The sequence below is a fragment of the Apis cerana genome, linkage group LG16 (genome assembly GCF_029169275.1).
Source record: "Apis cerana isolate GH-2021 linkage group LG16, AcerK_1.0, whole genome shotgun sequence".
Lineage (NCBI taxonomy): Eukaryota > Metazoa > Arthropoda > Insecta > Hymenoptera > Apidae > Apis > Apis cerana.
Genome location: NC_083867.1, coordinates 938,454 through 962,021, shown reverse-complemented (window position 1 = coordinate 962,021; position 23,568 = coordinate 938,454). Strand labels below are relative to the sequence as shown.

Sequence of the window (23,568 nt, the reverse complement as noted above, 5' to 3'; positions counted from 1 at the left end):
TGCGTTATTACCCGAATTTATTTCTATTTTTATTCAACTTTTTATTTTAATTTACACAAAATTGTTTTAAAAATAACGAAAAAGAAAAGTAAATAGTTCAAAAAAAATACTGGATATTCTTTTTATAAATGCAACGGTGTATATGCAATTAATAATTATTTTTTTAAATAAAAATGTATACCTTTTTTACATATAGATCAATTTTTTTCGCCATTTTACGTAAAAAATTATTGAATATTGAAAAGTATAAAAAATGATTAATCCTCGAAATTAAACTTGATATGCGAAAAATGAAGAAGGCAGAATAGACAAGTTAATGCAATTATATGTTTCTTGTCTTTTGTATGATAAATTTTACAAAATTTGAATTAAAATATCTTCTAAATTAATTTTTTTTCGATTATATTATCCCCCGTCTTTTTTTTAATAAAATAAGAAGAGAACGATTCCTTATGCAAAAGAATATATTTTTTCATTTAAAAAGAAATATAATTGTTGATTGCACATGCATTATTAATATTACATTAATAATACTGTTACGATTTGAAACAATTTAAATTATCATACAACTTTTTATTATCACAATTATGTTTTATATGTTTATATCTTATATAAAATATTATATAAATTTAAAATTCTATAAATTTCTGAATGAAATTTAATTATACACATTGAAAAAAAGAACTTGTTATGCAATATAAAATTAATTGACTATATACATCCTTTTTGATATTCTTTTGCATCCATGTAAGTATCATAGGGGTAGTAATCAGACATATTCCTTCACTCCCGTATGCACGTAGTATAAATCCCGTTTCTACCCAGTATGCGATGTACCTCTGTGATATATGTGCGTGAGTACGTCCAACTGCCACGCCTACCGACACTACGGTTTAATTGAGTAATCGAGTACCCTCGCGACGTTGCCTGAACCAGGAGGAGAGTCACTTTCGACTCGTATTCCCCTCCTCTTTCCTATCAATCCTCTTGTATATTCCCACTCCCTCCCTCGATTTTTCCTATTGCTGGTCATTTTAGTTATTCGAGAAAATTAATAATATAAAGAAATATTCTCCTCTTTATTTAAAATTGTTTTATCTAGAATTTTCTTACTTTTCTATTATTTTTCTATTTAAGTAAGATAAAAAGACCTATATATGTTTTTTAGGAATGTAAAATCAGACCTAATTTATTTTTTTTAACAAAAATATTACATAGAAGATATTAAGTTGAAAATACATTAAAATATTTCAAGTTTGCATTTTTTTAAATTTTGAATAAAATTATAAAATTTTATATACTTTTTAAGAATCTAAAATTTATTTTTTCTAATAAGGATATCACAGAGAAAGTATTAAATTGAAAATATATTGAAAGATCTCAGTTGAAAATAAATTGAAAATATGTTGAAATATTTCAATTTCTATCCGTTTTTTAGTTTTTAGGTGAAGTTAAAAAGCCCTGTATATTTTTTAAGAATCTACAATTAAGTCTAATTTATTTTTCACAAGGATATCACAGAGAAAATATTTAATTAAAAATATATTGAAATATTTCGATTAAAAATACGTTGAAAATTTATTGAAATATCTCAATTTTTATGTTTTTTAACATATGAATAAAGTTAGAAAGTTCTGTATAATCTTTAGAAATTTAGAATCAATTTAATTTGCTTTTTCCTAATAAGAATATCATACAGAAAGTAAAAAAAAATTCAATTTTTATATAATTCAAAATGCAGAGCAAAATAAAATGATGAAAAAATATATTTTATTGTTGCATATACTCGGTAAGATAACGATTGTTTACATTAAACTTAGAAATCTAATAATATATTTGCAAGGGTGATAATGTTATTTGGAAAAGTGATAACGTAAAGAAACAAGGAAACGAATTATCAAACGAATATACTTATGTTATATAAAAATTCAAATTAAAAAAAAGAAATTAGAGGAAATATACCAGCCGTAAGATCGGGTAGCGTGTGACGTGAATTGTATCGCTCGTCCGGCTTAGGGAAATCAGGGACTCCATGTGACAGGAACCAGACAGAAACGATGCAATTTAAATGTTAAGCGAACGGTCACGGTATCGTATAGGCAGGTACCATACGTAACGCGTATTTTACCAAGATAGAGTGTGCGTGTTAACGGGATTTCGTGAATTCAAATGCGACAGTTAAATCGAATCTGCTGTCGTATAAACTTCTTCCCCTCTTCCTTTCTTCTGTCGAAATTGGTCAAAGACATTAACTTCATGAACGTGGAGAATCACGATGGACCGGATCTATTAATGGGTTCAAGATACGTGTATGAGAATCTTCAATACCAAACGAATATCTAAAAAGAACAGTGTAATACCTATGACATCGATTAAAATTTAAAAAAAAAAATCACAAGAAAAATGGTTATTTATAGTATATACGTATACAACATTTACATATATAATGTTTACATGTAATTATGTATACATAATTTGTTAAAAATTTAGAATTATTTTTTCAATTGCAATTATTTTGAATTTTTTTTTTTTTATTATAAACTAGCATTTACTAATAGTAATTTCATTTGTATCGATATAGATTTCACGAAAAAATCTTAAAGTTACAACATTCTAACCTAACTTGAGGTTATGTTCTTGCATTTATGAAACACATTATCGATCTTTGGCCAGTAGGGTATGTATAGTATGTATGTTAGAGATAAATATTAATTACCTCAGCTAAGAGGCAACAACTTTGTCTGGTCTCCGATGGTTGTCTATCGAATAGTCACACGAGGGCACGAACGCTGCACACTCGTGTCTATTTATATCGAATCCGTGGGCATACCGGACCAGACTGGCGCGTCGCAAGCAACTCTGCTGCACCGATAATTCCTGCGTCAACACGTAGACAATCTTAAACATTTCGAATTTTCTTATGAATTTATCATATTGTCCACTCAAAATCATTAAAATAATTGTAACGAGAGCAATGAGTTCTAAGTAGAAAGGAAACAATCAATCTACGCACAAGTACTTATTCTCCGTACTTGCATAGCCCGTGTTTCCCAACCTTTTTCGGTTAACGATATATTTTAAAATTTGTTACATTTTTCATGATATTTTTAAAATAATGATATTTTTAAAATGATTTTTAAAATAAAAATTTTAATGTATTTTAAACTATAACACATTTATTATATTTGTTATATAATTTATTATTTATTTGAAAAAGAAAAAGTATTTAAAAAATGGATCGCTAAGTATTTATAATAATTGGATTTGCACATGTCGATCTAATTAATACAGACACAAACAATTATATTTAAGCAATAATGATTTTTAATTGATACATCAATTTATGAATTAGATTTTTATCTACGAATATTATCTATATATTTATATTTATATTTATATAGATATAGTTTATAAAGTTTAATAAAATTTTACATTGACATTAGTATATTATACATATCTATCCATATTTAAGATCGCCCATCGCATATCAATTCAATCAATAAATAGACAAAATTGTAATTGATAAATTTATAAATGATAACAATTAACGTAACATTATTAATATATATATACGAATTCGAATGATATTTAAATTATTGTAGACAAAATAATGGATTTCTTAATAAAATTTTTAAAATAATAAAATCGATAATTTTACCGAAAATAATAATGATAAAAATTGATAAAAAATTTTTTCAATAAATTCAATACAATTTGTCGTTTTATTATTAATTTTAAAATATATAATTTTTTATATTTATTATTAATTTTTAATCGTTAGTATATTTTCTTTATATTCACATTTCACGATTTAAATTTTTCCTATTTACATTGCTTGTTCTTTTAATTGAATCTTTTTAAAAATTCTTTTAATGTAATTATTAAATTTTATATTATGTTATTAAATTATATATCATGTTAAATTTAAAATTTTTATAAAAAATTCAAATTTATTAAAACATAATTCATTATAAAAAATAATTTATTTTTTTTATAATAAAATAATTGATAAAACACTATTAATTATTTATCTAAATCTTAACTATCTTAATTGCATTAAGGTAATTTTAAGGTTTAAATTTATATATAATAAATATTACTTTTATCATTAAATATTGAATGATTCTATGTATATATGTATATATAAATTAGATATTTTTATATTCAAATATATATATATATATATACACACACAATATATCAAAATATAATAAAGAAACATAAGAAATGAAGAGACCATATACGTACATACACATTACTTGTTTCTAGAACGTACGAAAGTAGTAGTCTCCATTTTCGTAACAAGAATGTTATTCTCGCATTCACACTTTAGAGTGTACATTCTATGCTCGAAGATTTCTATGTGTAAGATTAGAATTTTGTTCATTCCCTTTCGCTCGTTAGAATAACCTCTATACATATATAAATCGAAATATAATCTTACTTAACTTAAATTACGTATTTATCATACGCATTATTATATTTTTGCAATTCGAATTCAATTATTTTTATAAATCAAACTTTTATTATTGCTACTTCTATAATTACATAATAAATCATCTAAATCAATCATTCAATAATATCTCTTTTTTATCCCAAAAATAAAAAATGTAATTTACAAATTTTTTTTTCTTTAAGTTTCTATAATAAGTTTTTATTTAAGTATATATTTAAAATTGGAAAAATATTAAACTTTACAAAGTTTTTATATGTTAAATTTTCATTCGTTATTTCTATAAGATGAAACTTTCATACTCGACTCGAAGAATCGATCTTTTCTTTTTAAATTCGAGTTATCGAAGTTTGACTTTACTAAAATAAAAGGATTTCGAACAAAATCGATTAAACAAATTTACGTAAGATAAAATAAAATTTTAAATATCTCGATGATATAACTTCGAAATGATAATAAATAATGTACACAAAATTTTAATGTAAATTTTATATACTGCGCATGGTTTGATTCAAAATCGAAGAACCACCCGATAAGTAGTTTGCGAAGTAGACGCCTACTTACGCCTACCTTATGTGTGTATGGATTCGCGATCAGCTACCCGTATACGGATATACTCTCGTATATCTGTATACAAGTACAAGCAGCGGTCACCTTTCGAGACTCTTGCTGAAACTCTCGGCAAGGCAGCGAGTCTCAGAGAAGTATACAACATGCAAGCATACTAACGTATACCCATACAAAGATAGCCCTGTGGCCATTTGCATTGAATACGCTCTTACCTACCGAGCGAATATCCCTTTTACGTAGGCAATGCCACCGCTGCCACTGCTTCTCGCCCTTTCTAACCGGTCCTTGTACCATTGTGTTTATTTTGTTTATACTCTTTAATTATACCGAATACCTATACGGCATTGAAAAACACCGATACAAAAAAATATTCTTTATCTGAAAGACAACCATGATATTCTCTTTGTGTCCGTTATTATACACTATATTATACTGTACCATGATTCAATTCATGTATACTCTAGAGTCGATATCTATGAATATATACAAAATGTTAATGTATTCGTGAGACATTTTTGGAAGGTCAATTTTAAAAATTAAAATGAACGAATGTTGATATAGAAAAATTTCGCTTTGAGATTTATTTATTAAATTATAAATAATTTAAATTCGCATTAAATGAAAGTGAGACAAAAATGGGATGCGATGTGATGGAAATAAAGCGGTTTCATTCGATGTCTAATTTTAATTGCTTCTAACTCAATAAATAAATCTCAATCAATATTTTTGTATATTAATTTTTATTTTAGCTCTTAGAATCGATTCTTCAAAGATATTCTAGAAATATCTTAATATTTTATGTGCATAATGTATATATATCTTATACATGTATAGAAAATCTTAGTTTCGCGTATTCCTATAATATATATTAAATCAGAAAACAAGCATATACCAGATATCATGTATTATCATTTTATTCTATTAAAATCCAAAATGAAAAAAAAAATTGATAAAATTTCATAATAATGAAATGTGTTTAATTTAGTTATTTTAAAAAATTTTAAATATAATAGGTAGAAATGAAAATAAATTTTAACTTTCTTTTAAATGATAACAGTTAAATTATATACTACTACTTTTATTATATAAATATCAGAATACCATAAAATATTTATAGAATACCATAAAATATTTATACATATAAAATTTATATAGAATATAGTTTTACTAAAATAAAATAAAAAATTTAATTTATAGCTAAAAATTTTTCTGTTAATTCAGAAATATATATTCAAATATATATTCAAGGAAAGTAAAATATTACAATTTCCAGAATCAAAGAACATGTTATCATGCAATCTATTTATGCATGATTATCTATGAAGACAAAGCTTAAAAGAAATAATCAAAATTTACGAATGAAATAATCGAATATATATCAAATAAATTCAATGGATGTAATTCGAAAAACAATTTACTTGATTTCTCGATAAATTTTTTCTATCTTACGATAAACGTTTCGAAACGAAACGTTCGTAACGGTTCCACTTTAACGAAGAATGGTCACAGGTTGTTGCGATCATTCGAGTCGTTTGCATACACCATCATTCTATCCATCTTGTAACAAGAGCTACCCCGATTTTGAAGTAGTCGTCTCGCGCAGATGGTGCTACTCCCGCACGGTCTAACAGGCATAGTCGTTTGTCTCGTTCGTACACGCGTAGCATGAAGGGAACGCGCGCCTGCTGCTCTCATTAGTTGGTTCCTGCGGCACGCGAAAAAGCCTGAGGGGTTATATGACCGGCAGGGGTGAGAATAGCAAAAAAGACGGCTGGGGTGAGACGGGAGATCCAAGAACCCTTCAATTCTTTCGCTCCAGATCTAGCGTCCGTTAATTGGAGGTTGTTTGACTACGCACGAACTTCACCCTCCTCTCCCTTCCCAATTTCTTCTTTCTGAGTTTGTACGGTCTTTCATAGTTTTTCAACGCCCCTCCCTAGTTATCGCTCTTTCTTTCTCCCGCCATCTATCAACCTTCGTTCGAACCAAAATTTATTATTACCTACGCATCGGCCATCTGGTGGTCGCTAGTAATGGTAAATCATTCTGGTGATTGTAGAGTAATCGAACAATAAAAAATTTCAATTCTTTGTTTGTACACATTATTTAGCTATGGAGTTACATTTGCTGTTTCTTCGATCGTTGAAAAAAAATTGATATCGCGAAAATATATGTATGGAAAAATGGAATGAACGAAAAAGAAGGAAGGTCGGAAAAGCGTTAAAAAGTAGATGAAAAGCTGTTCAAACTACCACACGAGTGTAGAATTGTTTGTATGGTGCTAACGATGAACAAACAGAGCGGAACGGCTTAGCCGATACACCGACTACGTCGCGTGACTCATCATCATTCGACTGGAGACCGAAACGATCAAAGAGAAAGGACTAGGATGAGTTTACGAGCGTGGTATCCTGCAATCTCATGATTCATCCTCTACTTTTGATTAATTGTTTTATACGAATTATTTATTTCGTTTCTATTTTTCAATATATTTAAAATATAATTTATTTGTCTTTTCTATTAATAGAAATTTGTTTCACGTGTAAAAAAATTTCAAATAATAATAAAAAAATGTTATGAACTTAATATTATATTCTAAATACTGTATACCAAATACTATGTTTCTTATTTTTATTTATCATAAAATAAAGATAAAAGTTTCAAGATCTCAACGAATCTCAAAGATCTCAACATGGATCGAATATAAAATTTGAAAAAGTATTAGGAAAGAAAATTTCAACTTTGTATATTCTCTAGTTTCTGAGATATTAATAAAAAACTTTCAGACGTACACATATATACATTGAATTCTATTTATATAAATGCGACTAATATAATCGTTTTCGCTGTAGAAGTCTATCTAATATTTTATCTAATATTTTATCTAGTCAAACTTGTTATTAATAAAATATCACAAAGTTGTAAAACTCAGTTTCTTCCAAAAGTCGTAAATATTGGCGATCTCCTTAGAGAGATTTTTAATTCTAATTCAATACTCGTTACGGGATCGATTCTACTCGAAACGTGCTTAAAATAGCAATTGTCACATTTGCATATCAAATGATTTTACTTGCAAATTGCTATTTTTTTATTCTTACGTAAAACATCGTATCTGGTATTTTGTAAGTTAAATTTCTTGAGAATGAGTAATCAAATTTTTGAATTAAATATTATATAATAGATATTAAAGCTAATGCAATTATTTATATTATTGGTTACTTAATAATCGATGACGATTACAGATATAGTGAAAATTGTTGTATTTAACTGGTAGTAACTGGTTGAATTATTATAAGCAATAATATCTATGTAACTTTCAATGTATAATATCAAAAGTTTTTTATTATCTCAGAAACTAAATAAATATAATTAAAATTTTAAATCCATTCTTTGTGTGCTACCATTCTTTCAAACTTTGTATCGATTTTTTTGGATCGACATTTTGGAACTATATTTGTTCAAAATAAGATTGTTTGATTAAAATGTTTTTCATGAAGTAATAAAAATATACATAAAATTAGTTTCATTGCATTATTTAAAGAAAGATAAAAATAAATTTATTTTTAAATTATTTAATTGTGTAATTATTTTACAGTAATTTAAAGTTATTTTATTTTATTGTAGACATGATATTTTTCATTTAATTGAAAGTGAAAATATTTTATTTGTCAAGTGTTTGCTGAGTTGCTTCTCAAGGTTTTTCACAAAGTTTATAAAAGAATCTCACAAAATCAAGCATCATAAATTTAAAATATTATTTTTGAAATTAAATAAGATAAATGTCTTATCTTTTTAAGAGAATAAATAAATTAATATTTAAAATTTATTTTAAAATTGATTATCTTTGATATAATATTATTATAATTTATAAAATAAAAAAACATAATAATCGATACAAATATTATACATTGTATTATTTTCTTTAATTTTTGTGCAAATAGTATTATAATTTAAGAAAAAATATATATTTCATTTCAAAATAATAATTTTTATTTTTTAATACGATCAATCGTTAGAAAAATAATTTACAGAAAGATATTAAATATAAAAATATAACATTATTGAATTATAAACTTCGTAAACGAAAATCTCTATAATCTATTTAAACAGTTATCTCATCTATTATTTGTTACAGTGTTGAGAGATGAATTTCGTGCAGAACCTCAAAATACAAGAGTCGCAGCCGGAGAGACTGCATTATTAGAGTGTGGTCCACCCCGAGGTCATCCAGAGCCAACGTTACATTGGAAAAGAAATGGTCATACGATAGATTTGGAAACTACTAAACGGTAATATGCACTCTATTTAATTGGAATTAATAATGAGAAAAAATAATAATAATATTGAGAACTTCTTCTAATATTAAATTTAACAAATTTTTATTAATTGATCATTATTTATCTATATTAAATAAAATTGAATTGAATAAATATATCTATCCTTTATACAAAGTAAATAAAATAATAAATATTTAATTATTTTAATATATTTAATTACTTAAAATATTTCGCTCATTTATAATGATATTAAATATGAAACAAAAGGTAAATGATTTCAAAGAGTGTATTTTGATATTGATATTTGAATCAGGTTGTTCGTAAAATAATATGTAAAGGACTTATACATATTTTTTAAATGAATTTTTTTAAATAGATACAATTTATTATTTCTTACAATAAAATATTTTGAATAATTTGAAATAATTTGATGCAAAATATTAAACGTTGAATATTTCAATAAGCAAATATTATTTGAAAATACTATTTTGTTTAATGTTTAAATTACAAGTTAATATTATTTATTATTTACTATTATAAATATTATTGAAAATAAAACATATAAATGATAATACAAAAAATAAAGATTTAAAATTAATATTTTGTTGTATACATTACTGTGATTTTAATACATTATATTCTATTATAAAAATAAATTGGTTAGAAATTGATTATTCCAAATAATAAATTTCATTATGTAAATATTGTTTCAACAATAATTTATTCCCAAAATCCAATCTTCTTCAAAGAAATAAAAGCATTCATTTTTATTTATCTATTTGAAAAGCTTATTTTTTCCAATTCTGAAAATATTAATCCATAATTATGTCTATATCGAAAAATCATTAATTTAAAATAATTCAAATTTTGATTGAAAAAACATTTACTAAAAAATAAAAAAAATAATTATTATATGAAAAATAAAGAAAACACAAAATATTTTGCTGTTTTTGTTGTAATAAGTTTACAAAATTCAAATATTTTCTAAACCAATGATTTTTTGACATTAATAATTAATTAATATTTTTTATAAGAAATATGTTATGTTGACGAATGCATGAAAAATTATGTGATTCTATTTAAAAAATAAAGTTGATTTGTAAAAATTTTTTAAATATCAATATCATTAAGAAAAGAATAATATAAATATTAAAATATACATCTTTTAAAACCATTCAATTTTTATCTGAAACATTTTTTTTATGTTATTGAAAACTAGCGAGATATTTCAAAGAATCAAATTATTATATATATATATATATATATATGAACATGTTTATTTTTACATGTTTAGTTTTGATAATACAAAAAAAATTTTTAAATAAAAATTGTAGAAAGAGATATAATTTAATGTTTAATTTTTTTAAATGTAGAAATCATGTGAAAATCAAGCTTACTTTTTTAAATAGACTTATATAATTTTTAATGTAGTAATTTTTGGAATGTTTAAAAAAAAATTAGTTTAAAAAAAAATTTTTAACAAAAAATTTAGAAAATATTTTATGATCAATCTTTTAAAAATTATTATTTGAAAGAAGAAAAGTAAAAATATGTAAATTTACAATTTGATGAATAATAATATTGATTGCTATTCTTCATTCCTCATTACTAGTAATGCCATTATTTCTGTTCGTAAGGCGTTAACGATTTTCAATAATTCAAATTATAACATTTTCAATTGTATTTTCATTTTAAAATGTATATTCGCATATTTTTCCTCTTTCATATATTTTATGGAGTTAAAATAAATCAAGTTGATAATTTTTTATTGAAAATAAATATTATATGCAAATAAATATAATTATATAAAAAACAGTTAATATTAATATTAAAATATATATATTTTTCGAAACCATTGAAAATTATATGATTCCATTTAAAAAGAAAATAAAATTGACCTATATACAATATCTGTATGACATGTTATTATGTTAGCAAAGAAAATATTAACATGGCAGTTATCTCCTCTCCTATTCAAGTTTTATCTAAAACATTTTTCCTGTCAATAAACTAATATATTCAAATTGTTCAAGTTATTTCGTTCACCTCGTTCATTTATTTTATTTTAAATTTTAAATATTAAAAAATTATATTATATATTATATTGCATCAATTATATTTAAATTTTCCGGATCTTGTTTTGTTATAGTATCACTTTGGTTGATGGAGGAAATTTGATGATTTCGGATGTTCGGCAAACGGATCAGGGAAAATATCAATGCGTTGCTGAGAACATGGTAGGCGTGAAAGAATCTGCCGTGGCAACATTGACAGTTCACGGTGAGTAAATATCTGTTTAAATAAAACACTATATTAATATATTCGTGGCTATGGTATTAATATATTTCGGGATATTTTTAGAGAGTCGATTTTAGAAGCAAAAATAAACGCAAAAATAGTTTTATTTATTAAATTATAAATAATTTAAGTTCCCGTTGATGAAAATATCAATTTTCGTTGCCGAGAACATGAGGTAGGCGTGAAAGAGAATAGAATACGATAAAGATATAACAGAGACAAAGAAGTCTTTATTCTATTTATTATTCTCATTTCATCTAAAGTAAACATTATTTATAACGTAATAAATGAACCTCGATTTTTATATATCAATTTTTATATCTATTTTAATCCCCAGAATCGATCCTCTAAATTATTCTAATACATTACATCCTATGTATATAAAAATGGATAGATTTATATATTTTTAGACATGTGTAGATTTATATTTTTCTATTTTCTTTTTTTCATTAGTGAAACCATTTTTCTTGTCAACTCCTGCGAATCAAACGATCTTAGCGGACCAGACTGCTGAATTCGCTTGCCGCGTGGGCGGCGATCCTCCGCCCGAGATCCTTTGGCGACGAAACGACGGGAAAATGCCAATTGGACGAGCGCATATTTTGGACGATAAAAGTTTACGGATCGAAAGAGTGACGTCACAGGATCAAGGAACGTATATTTGCGATGCTGAAAACGGTGTCGGTGCCATATCAGCGAGTGCAACTTTGACAGTACATTGTGAGCAAAAAATTTATAAAATTTATATAGTATTCCTTTCTTTCCTTTGTTTCATTTCTTTTCTTTCATTTTTTTTTTCTACCTTTTTATTCACGGTCTTTCGTTTTCCAGCGAGACCAGTATTCAGCAGTTTTCCAAAAGACGAGATAGTCAGCGTCGGATCAAATGTTTCGTTTTCCTGTGCGGCTCGTGGCGCGCCAAAGCCTTCGATCTTTTGGACCCGGGAAGGGTCTCAAGAATTGATGTTCCCTGGAAATGAATATCAAAGTCGTTACAAAATCACAGATGATGGAAGTTTGTATATAAAGGGTGTCCTTGGAAAAGACGAAGGACACTACGTTTGCAGCGCAATCAGTCAGGCTGGCGCGAGCACAGCTACGGTTTTTCTTCAGGTATTATTTCAACATATTGAATATATCCTTCATTATCGTTGATCGTATTGATCCAATCTTCAATTTTATATTTTTGATATTCGCCATGATAATTGATATAAAATATTCATTAGGTTACATCGGTTGAAGAAGTTCCACCACCTGTAATCGAGATCGGACCTACGAATCAAACATTACCTCCGAAGAGTGATATTTCTATGCCATGTCGTGTATTTGGACGACCTACTCCGAAAATTCGATGGTATAAAGAGGACGAACTTGTACGAATCGGTAGCGATAATAAATTTACAATCGCTAGCAACGGCACTCTTTCTATAAAAAATCTTCAATTAAGCGATAGCGGAATATATAAATGCGTTGCATCTTCCGAATCTGGGAATACTTCGTGGATAGCTAGTTTAACGATTAGTCCCGGAGCAAATTATCATAGCATCATACCAGATGTGTCAGCACTTCCCGAAAGTCCAAGTAAACCAAGAATAGTAAATACTACTAGTAGTACGGTCACGCTCACTTGGAGTCCAGGACACGAAGGTGCTAGCAAGATAATCGATTATACAGTTGAATATTTTGCTACAAATCCAAAGACCAGCTGGATCGTCGCTGGAACAGAAATAACAGATGATATTTATACTGTAAGAATATGCATGTATTAAGTAATATCGTTTTAAAAACCTAATAATAGAATTGGAATTGAAATTTTAGTTTTCATTTTTTGAATTTGTCTAAATTTATCCTATATTATATATTTTCTTTAAGAAAATATTTATTTATTCTATGAAATTATTATGAAAAGAAATGTTATCGTTAAGATTTTAAGAAATCATTCTATATCTTTCTTCTTATGGAACAAAATATTTTAAAATCTGTAACGTTCAAAAAATTTTATGGAAACAAATAATTTTTGAACATTTATTAAAAAAAACTTTATAAGATAATACAATAATAAAACTATTAAATTATTAGCTTTAATTAATTATTAGTTTTATTTAACAATATAATCTCATATAAGATATGATGGATATTAATATAATACTATTTATTGAATAATATTCAGTATTATTATAATAATAGAGAACTTTTTTAATATTAGATAAAATTTTTTTAAATTTTTATTTTTTATAATTTAAGAAAAAAATTTCTATAATTGTTACTGGAAAAAATCATTTAAAATAATATATAATATATAATAGTAATATATATAATATTAATATAATATATTTAAAATAAAATCAAATTACCAAATAAGTTCTTATTTATTATAATGATGTATAAAGGCAATAGTAAAAAAAATTAAATAATGTAATTGATATTAATCCATTTAATCATATTTTTTTTAAAGTATCAAAACATTATTATTTATTTTTATATTGCAAAATTTTTTTAATCTTTAAAAATATAGATTACAAAATTAACATTGGATAAGCTTACAGAAGAGAAATTTGATTGAAAGTTATTTCAATCACAAAAAATGATCTTTTCAAATAATAATTCATTGATTAAAAATATATATATAAGTAAATATTATTATTTTTTTATTGAAATTAAATTTTTAAAATGATATTGCTTGTAGTTGTAATCATACTTATATATCTATAATAGCAATGATAATAGTATAGATATACATATATTAGATTTAAAAAAACAATTCTATCTTCTTATTTCAATTTTTACAATAACATAATCTTATTTTTTATAGGTAACAAATCTCACACCCGATACGAGTTATGTATTTCTTGTTCGTGCTCGAAATAGTCAAGGTCTTTCTGTTCCTGGTCCATTCTCGGACGTTGCACGTACTACAAATCTTGATCAACATGCGATTCCTCAAACTGAATTGATTCGCGCAAGAGATCGTCTTAACAGTGAGATTCTTTACTTGAAGGATGTTCAGCCTTTAAGTAGCACCAGTGTGAAAATTGTTTGGGACGTAAGTAAATATATATTAAAATGATTGTTGAAATAACACTGAAACTATATATGTTGTTTGTCGAAAGTTTATTAAAATATTCACATTCTCAAATCTTGCATCTTTTTCTTATATTGCGATTAATTTTTCTCAATATTGTATTTGTCCTATAAACATTTAGATACTTGGAGCAGCTGATCTGGTTGAAGGATTGTATATAAGATACCGTGAAGTATCCGAGAAACCTGAATATCGAATGGTCACTGTGCTGAACGCCGGAGCAACTAGTTATGTGTTGACCAACCTAAACAAATACACGCGTTACGAGTTTTTTCTAGTTCCTTTTTTCAAGACTATTGAAGGGAGGCCGAGCAATGTAAAACTAGCAACTACACTAGAAGATATACCTTCCGGGGCGCCCGAAAATGTTCATGTCGGAATGATAAATATTACATCAGCATTCGTTCGTTGGTCTCCTCCGCCGAAAAGTACACAAAACGGACAATTACTAGGATATAAGGTAAAATAATGAATGGAATGTTGGATTTTCTTTTTCATTTTCAACTATTTGTTAAATAGTATATTCTTTTATGCTTTCCTATCAATCCAGTTGAAATTATTTTTCTTCGCCAGATTCAAATCAAGAGCAATAGTAGTAACAAGATTTTGGGACAGATGTCTTTAAATGCATCGACGACGTCAGTGATTATCAACAGTTTGACGACAGGTGGTCTTTATACGGCACGTGTTGCCGGATATACTCGCGTGGGTCAAGGACCGTTTTCCAATCCAACTGTTTTAAATATGGATCCAGGACAATTAACACAGTTGCCACCACGAACGGATCCGAGTCAAAGAAACGCTTCTGTTGTTAGTGAAACCTGGTTTTTGATTTTAATGATAACAGTTGTGTTAACCGTTATTGCCGCTTTATTGGGCGCTGTTTACGTTAGACGAAGACAAGCGATGAGTAAACAACTCGGTCACTTGAACGTTCCTGTTGGTACAGCTAATGACATTTGTCAATTAAATAAAGATACTCTGTGGCTGGAGCGTGGTTGGAGACCTACTAATACTCTCCAAGCATCCTCCACTGATAAGGATTGCGAAACGAAACTATTGAGTAATCAAAATCAAATCGGTCTCCCACCGGGAATCGTTGGAATGACTGGCTCAGAATATGCTGAGGTTAATTTAACAACATTTTACAATACTCGAAAACAATTGCAAGCGCCACCAGAACCATACGCAACGACTACACTTTGCATGCCTGCTCGTAGTCCAGATTCGGTAGAAACCACCGGTCGAAAATCGAATTCTAGTGATTCCTGTCTCAAGCCCGATTATTCCAGTTTAGATTCAAATTTAGATAGAAACAAATCAACCGTGTCTCCGAGCAGCGACAATGCAAGTAGCGTTTATAATGCAGATGATAATGCAGAAGCGCAAAGAAGAGCTGGTCATCAATATAGAATGCCGTTACCAAATGAGAATCAACCTCCAAATTGGTGCGACATGCTACCACCACCACCAGAACATCCACCCTCGTTCGAAGGGTCGCTCGGTTCCTCCAGAACACATTCGCATACGCATCATCAGCACCAACATCAATATCAATATCATCATCACCATCATCCGCATCAAATTCAACATCAATATCAGCATCAGCATCATTATCAGCATCAACAGCAACAGCAACAACAACAACAATATCAACATCAAACTGCATTTAGTCCTCATCTAGGGAAGAGAAGCATTGAAAGGCAAAATGATTTAGATCTAATGGCGGGTGCAGGATTAGCTTTGGGATTAGGTTTAAATACGAGCTCGAATTCAGGTTCTGGCTCTGGTTTAGGTTCTGGAAGTGCAGGCGGAGGTGGTGGTGGTGGTGGTGGCGGTGGTAGTGGTAGTGGCGGTGGCGGTGGATCTGGTTCCGGTTCTGGATCGAGAAATTCACAAAGTCCGCCTAGTCCACCAACTAGGGTAATGAATAATTTAGGAGGCTCGGATACAATTTGGAATAGTTCGGGTCAACAATCGCAATCTTTCGAAAATTCACAAAACAATGTTCATCAGCAGAGTAGATATACAAGTTTGCCCCCACAAACGAATCCACCAGCACTGCCTATATTTCCACAGTCATTCGATTGTTATGAATCGTATAAAGGAAATCAAGAAAACGAATATGAAAGTGGTTCTCTTTTGTATGGTCAACGAAATGATTCGCCATTAGAAGATTATGATTCTACATATAGTCATGTAAATCGAGCGGATTCTCGATCGGAACGATCGATGGCAAACGAAGAAATCTATCGACGAAATGATGAAGATAACTATCCAACGGAGAACCATTATCAGCCTGAGAATGATGAATGGGATAGGAAATCTTGCGATTCAAACGCACACTCGGATATTTGTTGTTCCTGTTCAGAATCTAGTTGCCTCTATGGGAACACGATCGACTACAACGATCAATTCGCTTCGTCATCGGTGAATTGTCTTCATGGTAAAACAGGATCTCGAAATAGAAATGGCAGGAGCCCACGTAGAAGAAATACTAGAACTGCATCACCGACTTATAGTAGCGGTGATAGTAATTATTCCTGTATTCCCCCGAGGCAATCTGGAAGCGTTAGCTCGCAAGAAAGGTCGAGGCATAACCGTGGAAAAGGTTGGCATTATATAAATTTATCATTATATTTTTGTCTCTCGTCCTAAGATTCAATTATCGATATCTCTTTTATTCTCTTTTAGATAAAGTGCCTAGCTTCTCGAGAATCGGCGGCTATCCTCAGCACAATTCCTCAGCCTCGAATACAGTCAGCAGTTCTGGAAGTCAAAGATACAACAAGTTGAATAACGTTTTTGTAGGTGGTGGAAATTCGAATGCTCCTATAGAGTGTAGTCGGCCGGCCGACTTTCGTGATGGCTAATTTTATGAAATGGAATCGATCCCTGGTAATATTTACCAATGTGAAATAATGTGAAACAATTGACTTCGATCGCAACGAATCGTAGCCGTCTCGCGCGACAATATCGCGAACAGTCTTAAAGTACCTTTTGCGGGCTAATTACGTCCTCAATATTTCCAAACATTAATAACTGTTAACCGTGATATTCCTTAACCCTTGTCGCGTTTTCCCTTTCTTTCTATCTATGAACTGCTTTCATTTTATCTTTTCCTCCCGGTGGATCTATTTAATCTCATTTGCATAAGTTATGGTAATTATTGAAAAGAATATAATAGCGATATCAATAACTTTGAAATATGTTGTTAAGATTAACATTTTGAATAAGTTTTCTTTATTCATATAATCATTGCTCCACCTTAGTTTCCAAGATATCAGAAAAATATTTTTTATATTGTGTATCATAAATAAATATGTACACAGTTCAGAGGAATTAGTTCTAATATGTATTATAAAGATCAAAATTCTCTTAAAAGAATAATTATTTCTATTTTTCAAAAAATGTCAATTATTAACAAAAATTTTTTATTAAAATTATGTAAATTTATTTAAGTTATTATAATTTGAATTAAATTATATTACAATTTGATTTTAATGTGGATATCTGCATCTATTTATCCATATTTTTTTAGCTTAATTAGTACTAATTTATGAAAAAATGAAATAGAAGTTTCATTTTAGATTTAGATCTTCTTTTACTTAATTAATAAAAGTTATTGATTGAATTAGATTAAATTATTACCTATGTTAAAAAATAAATATTAAATATGTATATATATTTTAATGTATTATAATATTTTATTCATTTATGTTTTTAATGCAGCCATAAGTTCAAAAACTTAAAACTTGAAAATATGTTTTGAAATATTCTATTTTTATATCTAAGGTTTTAAATAATTGAAAGTATAGTTTTGTATATCTAATCTAATTCAAATTTAATTCAAATAAAATATCTTTGGAACTAAAGCGGACAGTTATGTATATAAAAAAAAGTTCTTCAGAATATTGGCAATATATTTTAAGGTTATTGGAATCAATGCTATTCTTATTCCCAATAATTATCAGTTCTTTTATTAAGTTTAGTATAAATGAATGTGAATTTTACGTTTCAATGTGACTGCGCATATATAATACTTTTGCGATATTTTCGATAAATATCATAAGAAATAACGAACGATTTTTTTCAGTTATTCAATTTTTTATTTGCTCAATATATATATCCACTGCCATAGAAAATATACACATTGGACGACCATAAGATTTGACACAAAAGCGGATAGGATGCAAAAACATACGACGAGAAGGAAATGTTTATGAAATATGATCCGGCGTACACACGTGCGATAATTTTCATTAATCTAAGTGGCGTGACTTATTTTTCAGAGATTTTAGATTTTCGCCACTCAAACATTTCGCGCGATTGTATTATTTTTCGAATATAACGTTCCTAAGTGGTAAGAAAAACTCTATAACTTCGTCACGTGAATGCGAAGCAATCGCCACGTGATTTTTCTTAAACGATACGTATAGCTCTTAAGGGTACATGCGGCAAAAAATTATTGAAATCATGACTGATGCGCAAGAAGTATTATATCATATCGAGCAATTTTTGTATGTATGTATGTATGTATGAATGTATGAATGTGTGCATACATGCGCTTATGTGCGTGTGTATATATGCGTGTACAAGCTTATTTTTTTTTTTTTTTTTATATAATTTTTTGGTATAAGCAATTGAAACAGTCAAGAGTAATCATCGATCAATGTCTTTTACCAAAAATCTCAAAAAAATAAAAAATCCGTATTGATCTAGATTTTCCAATTCATTCGTTCAATTCATCCAAATAAAATAAATATAAAATGTGGCATGTAATCAAAATGATTAATCTATGTATGATCATTCGCCAATTTTAATCGTATTTAAATAAAAAAAAATACAGATACAAAAATTAAAACAATCTTGAATAATATAAAATTTCAAATTAAATCAAGTTATTAGTTCGATTCTTTCGATCTGTTCTTTATGTTGCGAAAAAATTCATCGAGGCAATGTAACGATAGTTTTAATAATATTTAACATAAATTGAGATAGAGTAAAAGACACTCGTCGTAATAATCGCTCAAATTCATTAAAATTAGTTTATTCTTTTAAGCAAGAAAAGATTGTAAGTCGGCGGTCATTGAACGTTTATTAACAAATGTTATGTCAAAATAGAATAACGAAACATTAAACGCACTGCCGAATGTCATAATTCCGGAAGACCACGTACATCAAATGTGGAAATATGATTTGATGTAATATAGATATATGTATAAATTATTCGCGCGAGTGAAGATTCGCAAATGAAATTGGTAAATCCGTAGCACGTATAGATACAAGTATAATCCATCCAGAAAGGTGAGAAGCAAAACAAAAAAAAAAACTTATAATTAACAAATTAAAAAAAAAAACATTCGTTTTTGTAGAATGTTAACGATAAAATTCGAGAGAGAGACAGAGAGAGAGAGAGAGAGAGAGAGAGAGAGAGAGAGAGAGAGAGAGAGAGAGAGAGAGAGAGAAACGTAGCTACGTAGAACGTATATTTTAAGTATTCACCGTAATAATATCTGAACTATCTCTGATAGTCTGTTTAGATTGTACGCTGAGTTTGCCAAACTTCGTCGGACTTCAATGACTGGTAAATGGTCGTTCTATAGGCACATAGATTTTTTGGGAGAACAAACAAACACCTCCAAATCTGTATATAAATTCGCACTCGAAATTCCCCGCGATATGGGAAAATTCGATCGATAGTAGTTACTTACTTAGATACTGAAAATATTTCGCGTCCAAGATCGACAATTCGTGATACTTTCGTTACGCGATAGAATCGCGAGTGAACGATTCTTGGCGTTATTCTGAACCATCCTATCAATTTGCGAAGCGAAAAAAGTAATGATGTTATTTTTATAGTTTCTCATATTTGCACGATTGTTACGATGGTTCATACTGTTTGTATCATATTACGCGTAACCCTCCTTCGAGTTGGACAAAAATAAAAAAGATCGCGTACGGATCGGGATTTACATATGAATTTTTTTTTTTCCACGTATAGTGTCCGTTTTTATTTTTAATTTTATTCTTATCACCAATAATACAACCTCGTTTTTCAATTCCACGTATCATCGTTTTATTGTTTTTTATCATTTTGTATTGTCCATAACTTTAATTAATTTCTATGTAAATTACTCCTATGCTTATACGCTTGTTCTTGCGCTCATCTGCATTTAACCATTCAAATTATCTAACAAGGAACGGAAAATTAAAACAGAGAACGGAATGCTTGAGAAACAGATCAGTGTTTTTCCGTTTGTGAAATATAACCAAATTGAATGTAATTCTCGAACTGAATTATATTCGTAGAAATTTTACGAAGTTTTCGTAAGTGATTTATCAATCACTGCCAATAGCTGAATAGTCGAAAATTGGACATTTTGTTCTATGGCAGATGAAAATTATCGACATTATAGAATAACAAAATATTTTGTAGTCACATCGCACTAATCGTCATATCATTAACTTTTAGATCGAAAGATCTAATAAAACGTTCCGAACAAGGCGATTCGACAAGTTTTAATCTTACTTGCATCTTTTTTAGGTCTTACAATTAGGTCTAAATTTAAACACAAAGGCTGATAAGTGATTTAGCATAAATCTTCTTTACGTTTTGTAAATAAAGCGCATGAAAAAAACAGAAATCGTTCGTTCGTAAGCGTTTTCGTAGGCAATAACTTATTTATTATGAGACAAACGCGAGTGATTGTCCATTTTGATCATAATTGAAAAGAAAAATAATGCTAATAAAATTGATGCAGACTAGTAACATACGCATACAGGCGAACACGCGCGCACAAATGTAGATAATTTAAAAGTAATAATTATTATTGTCAAGTACTACATATACATATAAAACGATATACGAAAACGTTACATAATATACGAGTAACGATTATTAATAAAAACAAAGAAAAAGTGACGTTGAAAATTCGTGTATTTTATTAACTTTTTTGACAATGATTTCTGACAATTTAATGAAAGCAAAAAAAAAAAATTATGTACATATTTCCTCTTATCCTATTTCCTTTTATTTTAACTTAAGTTGAAGCAAAATAACAAAGAGGAAAATGGAAAATAATTTTCAGTATCATAAAATTTATATTTAATAAGTTTATAACTCTATTATAACAAAACGTAATATTTTAATAATTACTTATAATTTTGTTTCATCAATAGAATATCAAATTTTATTGATTAAGTTCACATATAATTACCCGCAACCTCCCTTTCCGCAACAAGTGCGCTTAGGTGGTCGATATCCTCTAGAACCATCACCCATTAATGGATTATATTCTGTAATTAGCAAATGTAATAATTGATTGTATGAATTATTGATTTTATTTTTTATATTTTTCATTTAATTTTATCTATATACCTATTTACCTTCTCTTAATGACTTATGTTTCTTCTCTGTAAAAGGAGGTAAATCATTATTTTTTTTTCCTAGTCTAAAATCTAAGACATTGCTGTCCAAAGTCAATTTTGATGTTTCTTTTATCTTTTCTTTCTGCTAAAATATAAAACAAATATTTTTTTTAATAATTAAAAAATATTTCATCATATTTAAAATCAATATTTGTAATTTACTTCTTTTCCTTTTTCTTCTGTTAACATGGCACATTTTTGATAATATTCCTCTTGCATCCTTTGTCTCGAAGCTTCCAAACCTAATAATCTTGCTTGCAAGAGATCTGGATCTATATATAATAATAAGATTAAATATTTTTATATATATTATATTCTTTATATATTTTAGATAATAATATGTATGTTTATTTACTTTTACGATATTTTGCTGCATATTCCAATTCGTCCCTTCTTAATTTCCAATTTAAATATTTCTCTCGAATATAAGGAAATGCAAACCAAAATGAGATTCCAATTGCAATTAAATACCACCCAATAGATGCAATAGCACTCCATACTATGGCAATTTTTAAGATATAATTATATTAAATTATATAATTAAAATATAATTAAAATACTTTAAAAAATTAAAAGATTCAAAGATTAAAATTTATATGAAAATATGTTAACTTGATTAGTTAATTTAATAATTATAATTAATAATTAACAAATTATTTTATATAATTATATTTTTTTATATTTAAGAATATAAGATCAAATATTTAATTAAAATCTTTTTCGACTAAATAAAAAATCTAAATTATTTAATAATAAAATCATTATATAGAATAAATTAAATATAGAATAATTAAATTCTTTTTTTTATTATTAATATTTATTAATAATAAGTGAAATTTAATAAAAAAAAAATCTTAGTCCATGTTTAGGTTATGTTTTTGTATATTTTTTCATATATTTTTCATATATACGTACTTGTTCTAAAATAAGATATTTCAAATTCATTTCCGTTAGAATAATCCATTTTTTACTTCTGCTCCGTAATTTTCTACCTGTGATTTTAATAATAATATATACAGATTTTAAGCTATAGAGATTTTTGAACCAGTTTTAATAAACACTACAATGAAGTGTTTAATAAGTTTGTTTATAATATGAAAATGTTCTTGTTATTATCCAATTATAACTGTACTGTATGTTCACTTGAATTTTATTTAATAAAATCTATAACTGTAATAAAAATTATAATTGTTTATAAATCAACAAGATTGATAATTAAATTATTAGTAATACAATTTAAAAAATTGTTATAAATATATAAAGAGCAAAAAGAATATTGATCACTTAATTTATATATTTTCTATTTCACCTCTTTTAATATTTTATCTATACATAAACCTCATTTGTGATCCAATCATTATTCTAAACGTCATCATGAATCACAAAATGTAATAATAAAACGTAAAAATCGATCGATATATCGAAATATACGTAACAATCAATTAATATATCGAATAT

General features: G+C 27.4%; 2 protein-coding genes across 5 annotated transcripts in view; one reads left to right on the top strand and one right to left on the bottom strand.

Moving 5' to 3' along the window:
• Window positions 1-21,613, top strand: part of LOC107993677 (roundabout homolog 2) — a 49,336-nt gene extending 27,723 nt beyond the window's left edge. Inside the window, exons 3-11 of the mRNA XM_062086243.1 lie at window positions 9,159-9,312; window positions 11,450-11,580; window positions 12,052-12,318; window positions 12,430-12,710; window positions 12,824-13,345; window positions 14,410-14,640; window positions 14,801-15,139; window positions 15,253-17,290; window positions 17,374-21,613. Of these exons, the coding sequence (XP_061942227.1) occupies window positions 9,159-9,312; window positions 11,450-11,580; window positions 12,052-12,318; window positions 12,430-12,710; window positions 12,824-13,345; window positions 14,410-14,640; window positions 14,801-15,139; window positions 15,253-17,290; window positions 17,374-17,552 (4,142 nt within the window). The 3' untranslated portion in view covers window positions 17,553-21,613. The remainder of the gene's footprint in view (window positions 1-9,158; window positions 9,313-11,449; window positions 11,581-12,051; window positions 12,319-12,429; window positions 12,711-12,823; window positions 13,346-14,409; window positions 14,641-14,800; window positions 15,140-15,252; window positions 17,291-17,373) is intronic.
• On the bottom strand, window positions 21,602-23,564 carry LOC107993678 (uncharacterized). Of its 4 annotated transcripts, none has more exons than XM_062086246.1 (6): window positions 23,420-23,564; window positions 23,026-23,280; window positions 22,466-22,609; window positions 22,273-22,382; window positions 22,069-22,195; window positions 21,602-21,978 (listed from the first exon to the last, which is right to left on the bottom strand). In XM_062086246.1, exons 2-6 carry the CDS (start codon window positions 23,072-23,074, stop codon window positions 21,896-21,898), a joined length of 513 nt encoding a protein of 170 aa, XP_061942230.1. In that variant the 5' UTR covers window positions 23,075-23,280; window positions 23,420-23,564; the 3' UTR covers window positions 21,602-21,895. The 4 variants fall into 4 exon arrangements, with proteins under 4 accessions (XP_061942230.1, XP_061942232.1, XP_061942229.1 ...); XM_062086248.1 differs by having other exon boundaries at window positions 22,069-22,192; XM_062086245.1 differs by having other exon boundaries at window positions 23,026-23,503.
• Between the last annotated feature and the right edge of the window lie 4 nt (window positions 23,565-23,568).

Coding starts and splice junctions, on each gene's coding strand:
- LOC107993678 (XM_062086246.1), bottom strand. CDS start 23,074: ATGGATTATTCTAACGGAAATGAATTTGAAATATCTTATTTTAGAACA. Junction 22,610..23,025: donor AATATCTTATTTTAGAACAA/GTACGTATATAT, acceptor AAATTGCCATAG/TATGGAGTGCTATTGCATCT. Junction 22,383..22,465: donor TGCAGCAAAATATCGTAAAA/GTAAATAAACAT, acceptor TATTATATATAG/ATCCAGATCTCTTGCAAGCA.